Source organism: Macaca mulatta, chromosome 10, assembly GCF_049350105.2.
Source record: "Macaca mulatta isolate MMU2019108-1 chromosome 10, T2T-MMU8v2.0, whole genome shotgun sequence".
Classification (NCBI taxonomy): Eukaryota; Metazoa; Chordata; class Mammalia; order Primates; family Cercopithecidae; genus Macaca; species Macaca mulatta.
In genome coordinates, this window is record NC_133415.1 from 30,025,370 (window position 1) to 30,038,232 (window position 12,863).

Consider the following 12,863-nt stretch of genomic DNA (forward strand, 5'->3'; position numbering starts at 1 on the left):
CTCCTGTGACCCCTAGTGTCTAGTCACTACGTTAAATATAAAAAGATATGAAAAAACAATATAAAAATAAATATGGCTAAATAGTATACTTTATTCTTGTGAATAAAGAAAAATACCATCATTTCCACATGTTATCAACATGAAATTATTTATGAGATGAATTACATAGGTTTTCATGGCTTTTGTTACTGTTATTTTTCTGGAGATCAATGATTTGGGGACTGTGTAGTTGATGGGGATGTGAATGGGTTTTCTGTTGACCAGGGTGGCCTGCAGTGGCTTTTGATGTGACAAGTGACCTGTTTTTTACCTAGCTCATCACATCTACGTATCTGGTTGGGATTGTAGAAAGGAGCAACATTTGGAGAAGATGTGGAGGGCAGAGGTGGGCAGTGTCCATCCTGCAGCTCACCCTGTGGGTGCATCTGTGGTCCCTGCATGGGATGAGACTGCTCCTGCCCCGGGTTTCCCTGCAGGGAGATCTGATTCCAACTCTCCCTCAACCCAGAGCACCTGAGTTGAGGCTCCCTTTTCATTCCATAAAATTTCAAGGAACAATCACATTGGGCATTTGAACATTTACTCTGAAAATTTAGAACAGAAGCCAGAGTGTTCAGTGTATAGTGGCCTCCTCAGGTCCCTGATGGCCCATGTAGAGGCATTTGGCCATCTTAGATGGGGTTCACTGGAAGCCGACTCTGAGATGGAGATTTCCACGCACAGAAGATTTAGAAGGGAGTGAGGGAGGCAACACTGGGCAGAAGGAGACCCTGACTCATGACGGGGTTGCCTCTGAGGCCTCAGGCATCCACACGGGAAGCTCTGGAGCTGGGAGGCCCTTCATTCAGTGGCATCTCAAATTGAGGCAGGGACTTGAGACCTTGGTTGATGAAACCAAACCCCTCTGAGAAGGGACATAGACTTGAGGCAGCTTTCTGCAAACAACAGCACTTCCCAGTGAGGGCACAGCTCTGAGCTGCTGGGCTTCTCAGCAGTGCCAGGTGGGTCACATGGAAGAGGAGATCTGGGCAGACTTCACAGTGTCCCCTCCTCTGGTTTGCTCTGTTGGGAATCACAGGCTGCCACACAGCCCGGGGGCCAGGACCTCAGCAGAGCTGGGCAACAGTTGTGGGGCCTGATCCAGACAGCTGGTTTAAGGACGGGCCCAGTCCCCACCATATGACCATGCAGGGGCAGGATGTGGACAGAGGTTGCCTCTGTCTGCCTTTCTACCCAGGCCCTCATTCTCAACTTACACAACAGCTCCAGTCACCAGATCATTCTGGTCCTTCCAGGCCATGTCTCTGCCTGATGTGTGCTCTGTAGAGACTCCTGGAGGGGGCTGGAGGGAAGGGCAACCTGAAAGGCTCAGATCCAGGTGAACTGGGCCAGATTCACTCATGGTTTTATCCACAGGCCTCCCAGGGCTGGAGCAAGAGGGTGGCAGACGCTGGGAGGGTGTTTTGGTCTCACTTCCCCATCTGCCTGTGTCACTGTGGGATGATCACTACTACTGTCCCACACCTGACAGTAATAGTCAGCCTCATCCCCGGCCTCGACCCCGCTGATGGTCAGGGTGGCGGTGTTCCCTGAGTTGGAGCCAGAGAATCGCTCAGGGATCCCTGAGGGCCGGTCGCTATCATAATAGATGACCAGCACGGGGGCCTGCGCTAGCTTCTGCTGGTACCAGTGCACATTTTTACTTCCAATGTTGTCTCCCCCACAGGTGATCCTGGCCGTCTGTCCTGGGGACACAGACACTGAGCGTGGCTGAGTCACATCATAGGAGGCCGCAGAGCCTGCAAAGGAAAAGAAAGAAAAAAAGTAGAGGTTAACTTGCAGGTGAAAGACCCTTTTTGTGAAATCCCTGCCCTGCTGTCCGGACAAGCTCCAGAGAGTCTGTGAACCCTCAGCGTATCCCCCGCGATCAGCCCCAGTGCCAGTGGCCCATGGACTTTCCTGTCGTGTGGAGCCTTTGAACTGAAAACCCACTACTCTCTCCTGGCAGGTGCAGCCCTCATGCCCTCACGAGTCTTTGAGCAGAGTGTGGGGGGATTTTAGCCCCACCAGCGTCTGACCCTACAGCAGGGTCATGACCATCCTGCCCACCACAGGCAGGGCCCTCCTGAGCTAAGAGTCAAGGCCACACTGCACCCAGATCCCCGGGGCTGGGCAGGTTCGTGAGACCCTGGGGAGAGCACCTGTGCAGTGAGCGAGGAGGCCGAGGAGGAGAAGGGTCCAGGCCATGGCTGAGGCACCGCCAAGGCTGCTTCCTGAGGCCCAGGCTGGGCAGGTTCCTCCCAGGCCTCTCTTATCTTCTTACTGGAGAGAGCGGCCTGTGATGCAAATCAGCAGAGTTAGGGGCTGCTGCTGGAGAGGAGATCTGTGGTTTCCTGAGAAGGGCTCAGCCCCAAAGGAAACAGAAGGAGGAGGGATGGCCCCTGCTTACCCAGCCCCTCAGCCCATGCGATTTTCCTTCACCCACTGGTCCCATGGTCCGGGCTCACATCTTTACCTAGGTTGTGCCCAGCCTTGCTCTTTGGCTGGGTTGGTCATGGGAAAGCTCACAGGTGACTTTCTCTATTTTCCAGGGGATATAAAGTCCTTTCTATGGGATAGAGTTGGCTGTGGTTCAAGAGGTTGCCAGAGTCACAGTGGTGACAGGGGAATTATCTGGGGTCCACAGTCCCCTCATCCATTCCATCCTTGCTCAGGAGGGAGGTGATTCGCTTTTTTCTGCTTCTCTAATAGTGTCCTGATTATAAATATTTTATGTCAGACATGAGACGTACAGTATAGGCGAAATCCATTTTGAAGTCACATTCCAGAGCCCAATGCCGGGACCCTCTTCATTCTCACTCATGTCCAAGACACATCCAGAGCCCAATGCAGGGACACTTTTCATCTCCGTCAGCGGACAGCACAAGCCTTGGACAGGTGCAGGCCCCACTCCAGGACACAGCTCTTCTGTCCTAGAGGAGAATGCAATCCCTGGTTGCCAAGGGCACACAGAATTTTGGAAGATCCATGGGATGCAGTAAGTTTCTGCCTCAGCTGTGAGTTCTGTGCCAGGTCATATGTGCTGTGCCTCAGTATCCCCAGGGTGCTGTCAGGACCAGGGACAGATCAGAAGGTGAAGGAAATTTTTGCTTCATGAGAGAATGAGAGGGGGCTGCAAACTCCAAGACCCAGGAAATGAATGTTTATTATAACTAAGTTGTCTTCAGTTGCTGGGAAAATGTATCGATGTATACAAACTTCAGTCAGTGAAAGATTAATGAGTAAGTGTTTTGTGCTCATAAGGAAATCAAGAAATGTGAATTGGCAGGTGCCCCAGGACAGAATTGGGGAAGACCGGGGACAGTGGATGTTGAGGGGTGGCCAGGGAAGGAGAAGCCGCTGTGTCTGCAGGATAAGGGCTCCCCAAGCAAGGGCAGGGATGTGGGACACGTGTGAATACAGGATGGGATGACATGTGTGACTGTGAGACGGGGGCCATGGCGATGGGAAGAGGCAAAGTTCCTGAATGTGTGTCAGAAAAATAGGGATCATCTCCAAGAGTCAGATCTGAGAACCAGGAAGTCAGAATTTAAACATCGGTGTCAGGGACAAATACTATAAGAAAAGAGGAACTTCATTCCCTCTGCATCTCAGGTCATGGTCGCTGACCCTCCCAGCATGTCAGCATCTCCGTGATGCCAGGCCCACCCCATCCAGAGGTGTTTTTGCCAGGTTACTCTCTGCTGCCCCCTCGTGGCCACCTACGCTGGCTACTGGAGGCTCAGGGCCCTCCTGGGTACAGGTGTAGCTTCAGATTCTGCTGCTCAAGTCCCTGATTCCTTCATTCATGGACTGCTGACCTCAGGGAAGAAATTCCTCTTCTCTGTGTGGCCCCTTCCTGCCTCAAGACTCAGCACAAGGCGCTCAAGATTCCTGGTGGAAATACAAACACTTCATGTAGTAGTGGAGGTTTCAGGTTCTTTCTCAGGCTCCTTGCACGTCTCTCTGGGTGGTGGGTGGTCCTGAAGGGGGATTGGGCCTTGGAACTGAGGGATGCAGGACTCACGTGTGGCTTTGACTGGTTCTGGATACAAATACAGGGCCAGTGTGGGTTGGTGGTGACTCCTGCAATAAAACAGAGACAGAAGCTCATTCACCCAGCAAATATTTCCCCCTGATCCGCTCTGTCCTGGCAAGACAGCTTTTTAGGAATTCAGCATGAGGAAGACACAGTCCTTGCTCTGAGGAGTTTCCTGTCCTATTCCTGGGTCAATGCAGTAACCAGCGCGTGGGTCCAGACCAGGTCCCAGCCCCTCCCTAGTTCACCTGGCCCTGAAGACACTCAGAGGAGTTGGTCCTGGTCACTCCCCTGTACCCCCGATGCCCACCAGTCAGCCCTGTGGGGACCCCCCCTGCTGCCTGTGTGTCTGGTCCTGGGCCAGCTTTCTGGGGCCCCACTGGGTCACCCAGCCCTGCTTTCCCTGAAGTTCTAGAGCTTTGCTGACCCAGAAGCAGAGAATTCAGGGAGTGCACTTGACAAGGAAAGGAAGGGCCTGTAAGAGGGAGTGACAAAGTCAAGGCCACTGGGGAAGGAAGAAGAAGAGCAGGACCAAGGAAGTCCTAGACCCTTAATGATGAGCTCTTCTGAGTGTCCTGGGCTTGGGAAGGGGACATGGAAAAATCTTGAGCCAAATTTTTGAGGTCCTGATGCAGACAGCTTCCCCTCATCAGTTCCTCCAGCTGCCTGTGGGGAGTGCAGCTCCACCTGGACATGGAGCCAGTCAGGGCCTGGGTGGGCAGCCAACTCCCTGCACTCATTGGCTGATTAGAAGACTGAAAGGACGTTACTCCAGATTTTAATCAAACGTAGGCCTTTTACCTGACACATTTTTAACATAATGTTTAAGGATTAGGGATCCCCTATAAAAATGATCTATCTATGTTAATATTTTATTATGTCAATTAATGAGTTGTAGATATATTAATACAATAGTATTTCTTGGTACTTTTTTGAGCAGAGTATCATTTTCTTTTCCATTTTTCCCATTTCCATGAGGTATGGGCACAAATACAAGCCATGAGCATTGATATGGGAAGCCTCTGCTTTTCCTGTTCAATACGTCCCACACCTGACATGCTTACCTTATGCAGGTGTCCTAAAGTGCATCAGGAGCAACATCGGTTGAAGCAGTAGGCAGAGAAGTGTCACCTATGGTATGATTTTACCCAAGAGCCACACAATGTATTTTCTCATGGAGCAAATAGATGATGCTCACACGCAGGTGACCTTGCACAGGTGTGACCGAGTCTTTCCAGGTCAGATATGAGCTGAGCAAGTTTGCTTCCCAGTGACCAAGGTGGCTTCTGTCCCGCTCAGCCCTCTGAGAAGCTCCCTCTTTGCTCCTGGTTCTTCCTGCTGGGAAGATGCTCTTTTTTGGGGGAAATGCAGAGCTCGGGCTGTCATGGGAGAATGAAGGGACCTCGTCTGTGGGCTTTGAACCTCCCGGACTCACAGGTCCTTATTCTTCTCTGGATGCAAAATTATCAGGCAGCAGAATAACAGAGCAACGGCCCCTTACCTGCCCCAGGTTGTGCTGAAAAGGGTTTCCTAGTGCAAATCTCCCAGACGGTCTCCAGGAGCCAGAGACTGGCTGAGTCAGTCCTCACTGAGGCCCAAGCAGCAAGGAAATGTGTGAAGCTTCCCTCTTGTGTCGTGGTTCATCCAAAGATTGAGTTTTCTTTGAAATCCCAAAATCCTGTCTCTTGAAATTCGGAGCCTTGCAGAGACTGCTTCAAGTGGCGGAAAAGTCTCCAGATGGACGAGTTCCTGCATCCATCTGCACTTTCAAAAGTCTGTAATTTAGAGTTCAGGCATGTTTGTAGAGCAAAAGCTCCAATAAAGTAGGTGTAGAAGAGTGTGTTAGATGAGCAAGGGAGACGGTGAGAGAGAACCTGAAAGCTTCCCAATCCCCTTCACCTCTAACCTACGTGGTTCACATCTCCCAGGAACATGCAGATGAGGGGGCCATGGACAGCAGAGACTGAGGGATGGGAATTCCATATTTGGGACCACAGGTTTCTTCATCTTCCTGTTCCACCAGCAGATCTAATCCCCTTATGCACATCAGAGATAAGGTGTCCTCAGCCACTGTCTATCCCTCCATGTGACTGAGGGTCCAACAGCTATGAATGACCTTTTTCTTGAGAATCAAATTTGGATGTAGACTCAGCAGTGGACACGGTCCTCCCAAGCACAGGGATCATTCACAGTGAGCAGCACAGAATCTGCCCCGTGGGCACACTGTGCACGGCTCCACAGCACACCAAGTTTAGCCCTACTGTGTGGAAACAGTGCTGCTGCCAACAGTGAACACTGTCATCACGGGGGGTACTTTTTACAAAACTCTTCACAAGACTTGACAAAGGATCCTGGTTTAGAAATGCTGCCTGGAGACACCTGACCATCAAATATGAGCATGAAGTTTGAGTATTCTCCCTGGCAACAAATTAACAGCTTCAACAGACATTCCTGGAAAACTGGAAATGTGTGACTTTGGACCAGATAGGAGATCACTGTTAATCAAAGAAAGAGTGAGAGAGACAGACAGTTGAATTGTAGCATATAGGACAGAGAAAATGGTGCTTGGTACATAATTCTTCCATTTTTAACAGTTCTATGCTTTCAAAATTAAACTAGTATTACTTTGCTTCCAGAGTATGCAATATTTTTATTATGGTAAAATAAACATAACAAAATATTTCATCCTTTTATTCGTTTTTAAGTGTGTAATTAAGTGGCAGTTAGTACAGTAAAACTGTTGTGCAAACATCACTACTATCCAACCCCAGAGCTTTTTCATCAGTGCACTCAGTACCTCTGTATCTATTAGGCAGCTACTTTAGAAAATCCCAAGGATGAACCAAAGACGGTGTTAGCACTTCAACCCCAGCTTCTGCGAAATCTCAGCACAGTAGTGGGTATTCCTCATCCGGGAACCCAGATGAGATGCAGCCCCTGGGGCCTTTTCTGGGCTGTTTCTTCCCACAGAGCAGAGGAATTTCAACAGGACTGTGGCCTCTGAGATAGCTCTCTCCTCTCTGACAGTGCATGTGATTAAATCTGGGGTCCTCATTTTCAGTTCACTGAACTGATCTCTACAATAGTTGAAGGATCCTGGAAGATGAATTTGGATTTGTACAGATCCATACAGGCAACAGTGGCATTTGCAGTATCTGTGCCAGATGGGGCTCTCCTGGAACAGAATGTTATGGCTGCAAGTGCACAGTTACACCATTGAAGCAGATACTGAATTCTTGTCTATTCCCCTCAGAGACTAGGATCAGAATCAGTGTGCATTCATGTGGGATGGACAACAGTATACATTCACACTTTTTCTGCCGAGCATCATTAGCTCTGCCTTCCCTGTCATGATATCATTATGGGGGTTCAGACCATCTGGATATCAGAGTTGAATCACATGTACATGATGGGCACGGCCTATTGGAAGGTTTTGGGAGATCCATGCACTTTTCAGAGTGGGAAATAAACTAAGATGCTTCCTCCTCCATATTAGCTGAAATTGGGAGTTTAGTTGTCTGGAGCAGCTGAGACTCTCCTATAAAATAAAGAACATGTTATTATATCCTTCAACTCCCCCTAGGAAGAAAGAGACACAAGGTCTATAAAGGTCTAGTGGTAGCATATTTTACACTCTGGGAAGGGGCTCCAACCCATATATGAGGAGCCATAAATATCACCCATTGTTTTCCAGGCCCAGAGCATTGAGGCTCTGCAGCAGGTGCAGGCAGGGTTGTGAGTGTCCTGCTGTTGGGGCCAGAGAATCCAGCTGACTCTACTGTGGGAACTGAAACCTCCTGCAGATGGCAAATCCCATTGGAGAATCCCAATGTAGACTCCTGGGGTTTTGGAAGAAGGCCATGTCATGTGCAGTAGAGCATTACTTCCCTTTGGAAAAACAGCTCCTTTTGTCTTACTGGGCCCTGGGAGAGACAGGATAACACTGGACATCAAATGACCATGTTGCCAGAACTGCCAGATGCCCCCAGTTGTGAGCTCAGACAGGCCAGTAGTGGTCTCAGGTGAGATGGATGTGACACATCTAGGACAGAGCAGGGTCAGGGCTCCAGGACTCAGTCACCTGCATAAACAGCTGGTCTACATTCGTGTTCTCATTTCTCTTCCACCAGTGCCCCTCCCTGGCTTCACACATACGTCTTACGGGTGGAGATGGGGCTGAAGCAGGTTACTCCACTGCACCTGTCACGTTAAGGGGTAAGATGAGATCAGCATTGTACAATCACAACATGATGTGAGTCTCATGTGAATCCTACTGTCTAGTCACCATATTAGACATAAAAAGGTAAATCAGTTTCAATAATATACTGTATTTAACACAAAGTGTGAAAAATAATATTTACACATGCACACAATCTAAATTTATTTATGAGATACTTTATAGACATTTTCATAGCTACTGTTACCATTATTATTTTGGGGAGATTCTTTATGTTGGGATTGTGTGGTTGATGGAGGTTTGAAGGAGTCCGATTAACAAGGGTGACCTGTGCTGGCTTCGTAAGTGTCAACTTTGATAAGCTGAAGGAGGGGTGAAAGCGTGATTGTTTGTACAGGATTTGCAGGGTGGAGGTGGGCAGCTCCATCCTACAGCTGCCTCTGTGGGTGCATCTCTGATCTCTGCATGGTGTGAGGGTGCTCCCCTTTCAGTGCATTCCTTGCAGGAGGATCAGACTCCATCTCTCCTTCAGGACTCCTAGAACCTTGTATGTCAGGCTCCATTTTCATTTTCTAAGAATACAAGGAACACTCAGATATAAATGGGCATTTGGATGCTCACAATGGAAATTTGGTAAATTTGCTTGTGTTTCCACCTCAGGTCTATGGTACTTCATTTTGGTGACAGCTGGTCATCTTAGTTTGGGATCCCTGGAAGTAGACTCTGAGATAAGGATGTGCATGCACAGAAGATCTGGAAGGAGTGAGGAAGGCATCACCTGTAGGAGACCCTGACCCACAATAGGGTTGCAACGGAGGCCTCAGGCATCCACGATGGGAGGTCTGGAGCTGGAAGGCCTTTCAGTGTCATCCTGTATTAAGGCAGGGCCTTGGGTTCTTGGCTCAGGCAGTCATCAAATCAAAACTCTCAAAACTGGGCCTAAATATGAGGAAGGAAGTTTTCTGGAACTAATAGCACTTCCCAGTGAGGGCACAGTTCTGAGCTCCTAGAAGCTCCCAGCAGTTGAGCGTGGGTGAGCTCAGAAAAGGGTATTGAGGCTGATCCCACAGTGTCCCTTTCTCGGCTTTTCTTGTTCAAAATCCCAGGCTGCCATGGAAGCCTGGAACCTCAGGTGTTGAGCTGAGCCGGGCATTTTTGGGCACTGATGTAGGCCATTTGGAAGGAGTGACCCAATCACCATCATGTGGAAATCTAAGGCCAAGTGATGTTTCTCTACATCTCTCTAATCTTCCATCCAGTTCTTATTTCCCCAAGTCACTCCAGAGGCCTAAAAACACCATAAATTCTGATTATAGCAGCCCTAAATCCACTCCTGATCCACCCTCTGCAGAGCCAAGCTGGTTGGCTGGATGAAAGGATGGCCTGGAGGTCTCAGATCCAGTAGAACTTGGCCAGACCTGCTCATGGCTTGATCCACAGTCTTCCTGGTGCTGGAGGAAGAACATGACACAGATGAAAAAGGGGTTTGTGTCTCACTTCTCCGTCTGCCTGTGTCACTGTGGGATTGTTCTCATTCCCAGAAAAACAGGAATAGTCAGCCTCGTCTTCACTCAGGGTGCTGCTGATGGTCAGGGTGGTCGTGTCCCCTGAGGTGGACCCAGAGAATCGCTCAGGGATTCCAGAGGGTCGCTTACTATCTTCATGTATCAGCAGCACAGGGGCCTGGCCGGGCTTCTGCTGGTACCAGTCAGCATAATTTTCCTTCAGTACATCTCCAGAGCAGGTGATCCTGGCTGTCTGTCCTGGGGACACTGACACCAAGGGTGGCTGTGTCAGCTCATAGGAGGCAACAGAGCCTGCAGGAGAGGACAAGAGAGGGGGCTGGAAGATAACAAACCCATTCCAGTGGTGTCACCCTGGGGCTCTGCCTGGGCTGAGCTCAGGGTTCAGGGCAGGACAAGCTCAGAGGCCTAAGAGGGCTGAGCTTGGGGCAGGGCCTGGGGGCAGCACCTGTGTAGACGGTGAGGAGTGGGAGCAGGAGTGTGGTCCAGGCCATGGTGAGACACCCAGAGCTCTGCCTCCTGAGCCTGCAGCAGCTGGGCTCCCCAGTCCTCTCTTATTTCCTCTCAGTTCCACTGGAGCAGTGCATCCTTGGTGTTTATGCAAATTTACTTCTGTGGGACTCCTCATGGTGGGATATCCCTCAAGCCAGCTCTGGGGCAGCGCAAGAAACTAAGAAAGAAGGAGTGAGTCCCCAACTTCCTTCATCTGCTTCTCTAGTCAGAAAATCAGCTTTGGCCTCCAAGGCCTGTAATCACAGTCACCTGCCTGGGAATTGACAACATGGTTGCTGTCTCAAACCTCTGTCTCATGTGGTCTGTCCTAAGCTGCATTGAGCAGGGCTGTGGACCTTCCAGGAGCCTGGCCTGGGGCTGAGCTGGGCCCTGCTGAGAGATCATTGATGACACCCGACTCAGCAGCAAGTGCACCAAAGATGCGTCATCTTTCTCCTCTTTCATCTCCGCTCCGGATGCCCCAGGATCACTTGGCCCCATCCTGGCAATTTTATGTACGTGATGTACTGTGTCTTTAGGACACTTATTAATCATTGCCGTTGGAAGAGTTTTGTCATTTGAGCAACCACATTGTGGATGCATCCCAATCCCTAGTCTCATTTGACACGTGCTGCTGCTCTTTCCGTGGTATCCCCCAACCCCGCAGTGGACCAGCAATTGCCATCCTCAGCTCTTCCTCTATTTATTCACTTTTTCTCATCAATGTTTTATGTAAACTTGCGAAAAGAACCAGATAATCACACTGTACTGAAAATCTAACTTTTGGTCCCATGGTCTCTCTGAGGGTCTCCGGGTCATGGTCTCTGCTCAGGACATGAGCTCCAGAAGGTGTGTGTTCAGTAGTTCCTCCAGCCATGCAGATCCTGTCACTGATCAAAGGACAGCCCTGTGGTGAGAGCTGTGGACTGGGGCAGGTGAGAATCCCCTTTCCTCCGGAGAGCGTCTCCTCAAGGAGGCTGGGGATGCCCCATGCAGAGACCAGAGCCCTGATCGCCCCACCCCACCCACCTGAGACTCCCCTGAGCACAGGAGCTCCCCCCTGAGTCAGAGTCCACCTGGAGCTGGAAGGAGAGGCAGAGGGAGGAGGGGTCGCTTGTCTCTGGAAGTGCCCAGGACAGAGGGATCAGCTCCCCAGGACACTGCTGGACAGGGAGGGATGAGGCCCTGAGAGTGGCAGGAGGCCCAGGCAGTCATCCTGGGTGAAGGACTTGGGCTCTGGGAGCCCCATCCCCTCAAACTTTGCCCCTTCCAGAGCACCTGGACCTTGGGACATCTCCCAGGAATCCCATCCTTGTGGGAGCTGCCCAGGCTGACCCCTGGGCCCAGACTCCTCCAGCTGCATTTCCCAGGCAAAATCCTAACTGTGCCTGGCCTCCTGCCAGTGTCCTGGGGTGATGATTTGTGTGCTTAACTCTCAGAATGTGGTTACTGCAGCCCGAGGGGGTACGGTGCACTGTCCCAACTTCCAGGCTAAGGACTGATTCTCTGACATCTGTTGAACCCCAGACTGGCCTCCCTCTTAGGTTCCACCTGGGCAGCCCCAGCCTGTCTCCTGGTTGCTCCTGGATGCTGCTCTGCTACCCCCTGCTGGTGGATGTGACTCACACCAGCAGCTTCCCTCCAGGTGAGGTGTAGCACCTGTCACCTCAGAAGCTGTGGACCAGGGAGTCCAGCCTCATTCTGTGCCAGCGTGACCCCATCTGCCTTGCTTGGCACAGAGAGGTCACATACACTTGCAGGGAGGTGAGGTAGGTGGAATTGCTATAATGATGTCCCAGGTTTGAAATGCCCTACAACAGTGGTTTGGTTGTCAGGACTAATTAGAGTGAGGCAACCGAAGCTCCTCTGCAAAGCTTTCAACGTCCAGAGATAGATGCAGGCCATTCTTCAACGATTCAGATTTCCTATACACTCAGGAAGCAAACTGGTGCACCTCCCACCTAATAAGAGCAGCTGTGGTTCACTGCGATCACCCCATGTTTCTGGCACTGCAGCTTAGTTGTGAACTAAAATCACCATCATTGGCATGATTAGTTTCATGTTTGTTTATTTCATTCCACACCTCTTAGAGTTTGTGCCAGGAGGATTTCTTCACTAGCCTAATCTGTCTTCCTGACGAAACTGAGATTCTCTTGCTTATTCTCAGATGGGGACCACTGTTCCCACCATACAGAAAACCGGCACTTTTTGACCACCTTTCTTGGGATTTCTGCAGAGGAATGATGAGAGATTCCATGTCTGAGGCCCATTGGAGCCCATTCGATGATACCCCCTCATCAGACTTTAACTAATATGCCTTTTGTTGCTTTTCTGTCATGTAATTTTGAATTAAGAAAAAAGATTTTTAAGTTCAGTATAAGCTTCCCCAATTCACAGGAAGTGATACTCAGGTCCCAAGAGACTAAGTGGCTGAGGAGAAGAGAGAGCAGTGGTGGCAAGTCCAGGAGTTGACACAGGTGTCCTGAGTTCTGAACTTGGGACCTTTGGGGCAGAGCTTGACCAGGGTGGGGAGGAAGGGGCATGAGGGCGAGGCAGGCAGCAGAACTGTGTCTCACAAGCACACTGCCATTCT

The 12,863-nt window shown here is 50.3% G+C and overlaps 2 protein-coding genes and 1 gene segment (V, D, J or C); all 3 read right to left on the reverse strand.

The window, feature by feature from the left end:
- The window catches only part of LOC114670549 (immunoglobulin lambda-1 light chain-like), a 349,019-nt gene that overhangs the window by 317,740 nt on the left and 18,416 nt on the right, over positions 1-12,863 (reverse strand). Inside the window, exons 1-2 of one of the 2 annotated variants that reach the window (XM_077950585.1) lie at positions 2,202-2,360; positions 1,499-1,799 (exon numbers count right to left, since the gene is read on the reverse strand). The exons of the other annotated variant lie outside the window; for it this stretch is intronic. Coding sequence (XP_077806711.1) covers positions 1,499-1,799; positions 2,202-2,247 — 347 coding nt within the window. The 5' untranslated portion in view covers positions 2,248-2,360. Of the gene's footprint in view, positions 1-1,498; positions 1,800-2,201; positions 2,361-12,863 lie in introns of those variants that run through there. 2 annotated transcript variants of the gene reach the window in all.
- Positions 1-12,863, reverse strand: part of LOC106996055 (immunoglobulin lambda-1 light chain-like) — an 801,838-nt gene that overhangs the window by 298,984 nt on the left and 489,991 nt on the right. The gene's annotated exons all lie outside the window — the stretch shown is intronic.
- LOC144331913 (immunoglobulin lambda variable 3-22-like) lies at positions 9,478-11,186 on the reverse strand. The segment is given in 2 exon segments: positions 9,478-10,072; positions 10,227-11,186. Coding segments are annotated over 2 exon segments (441 nt in total).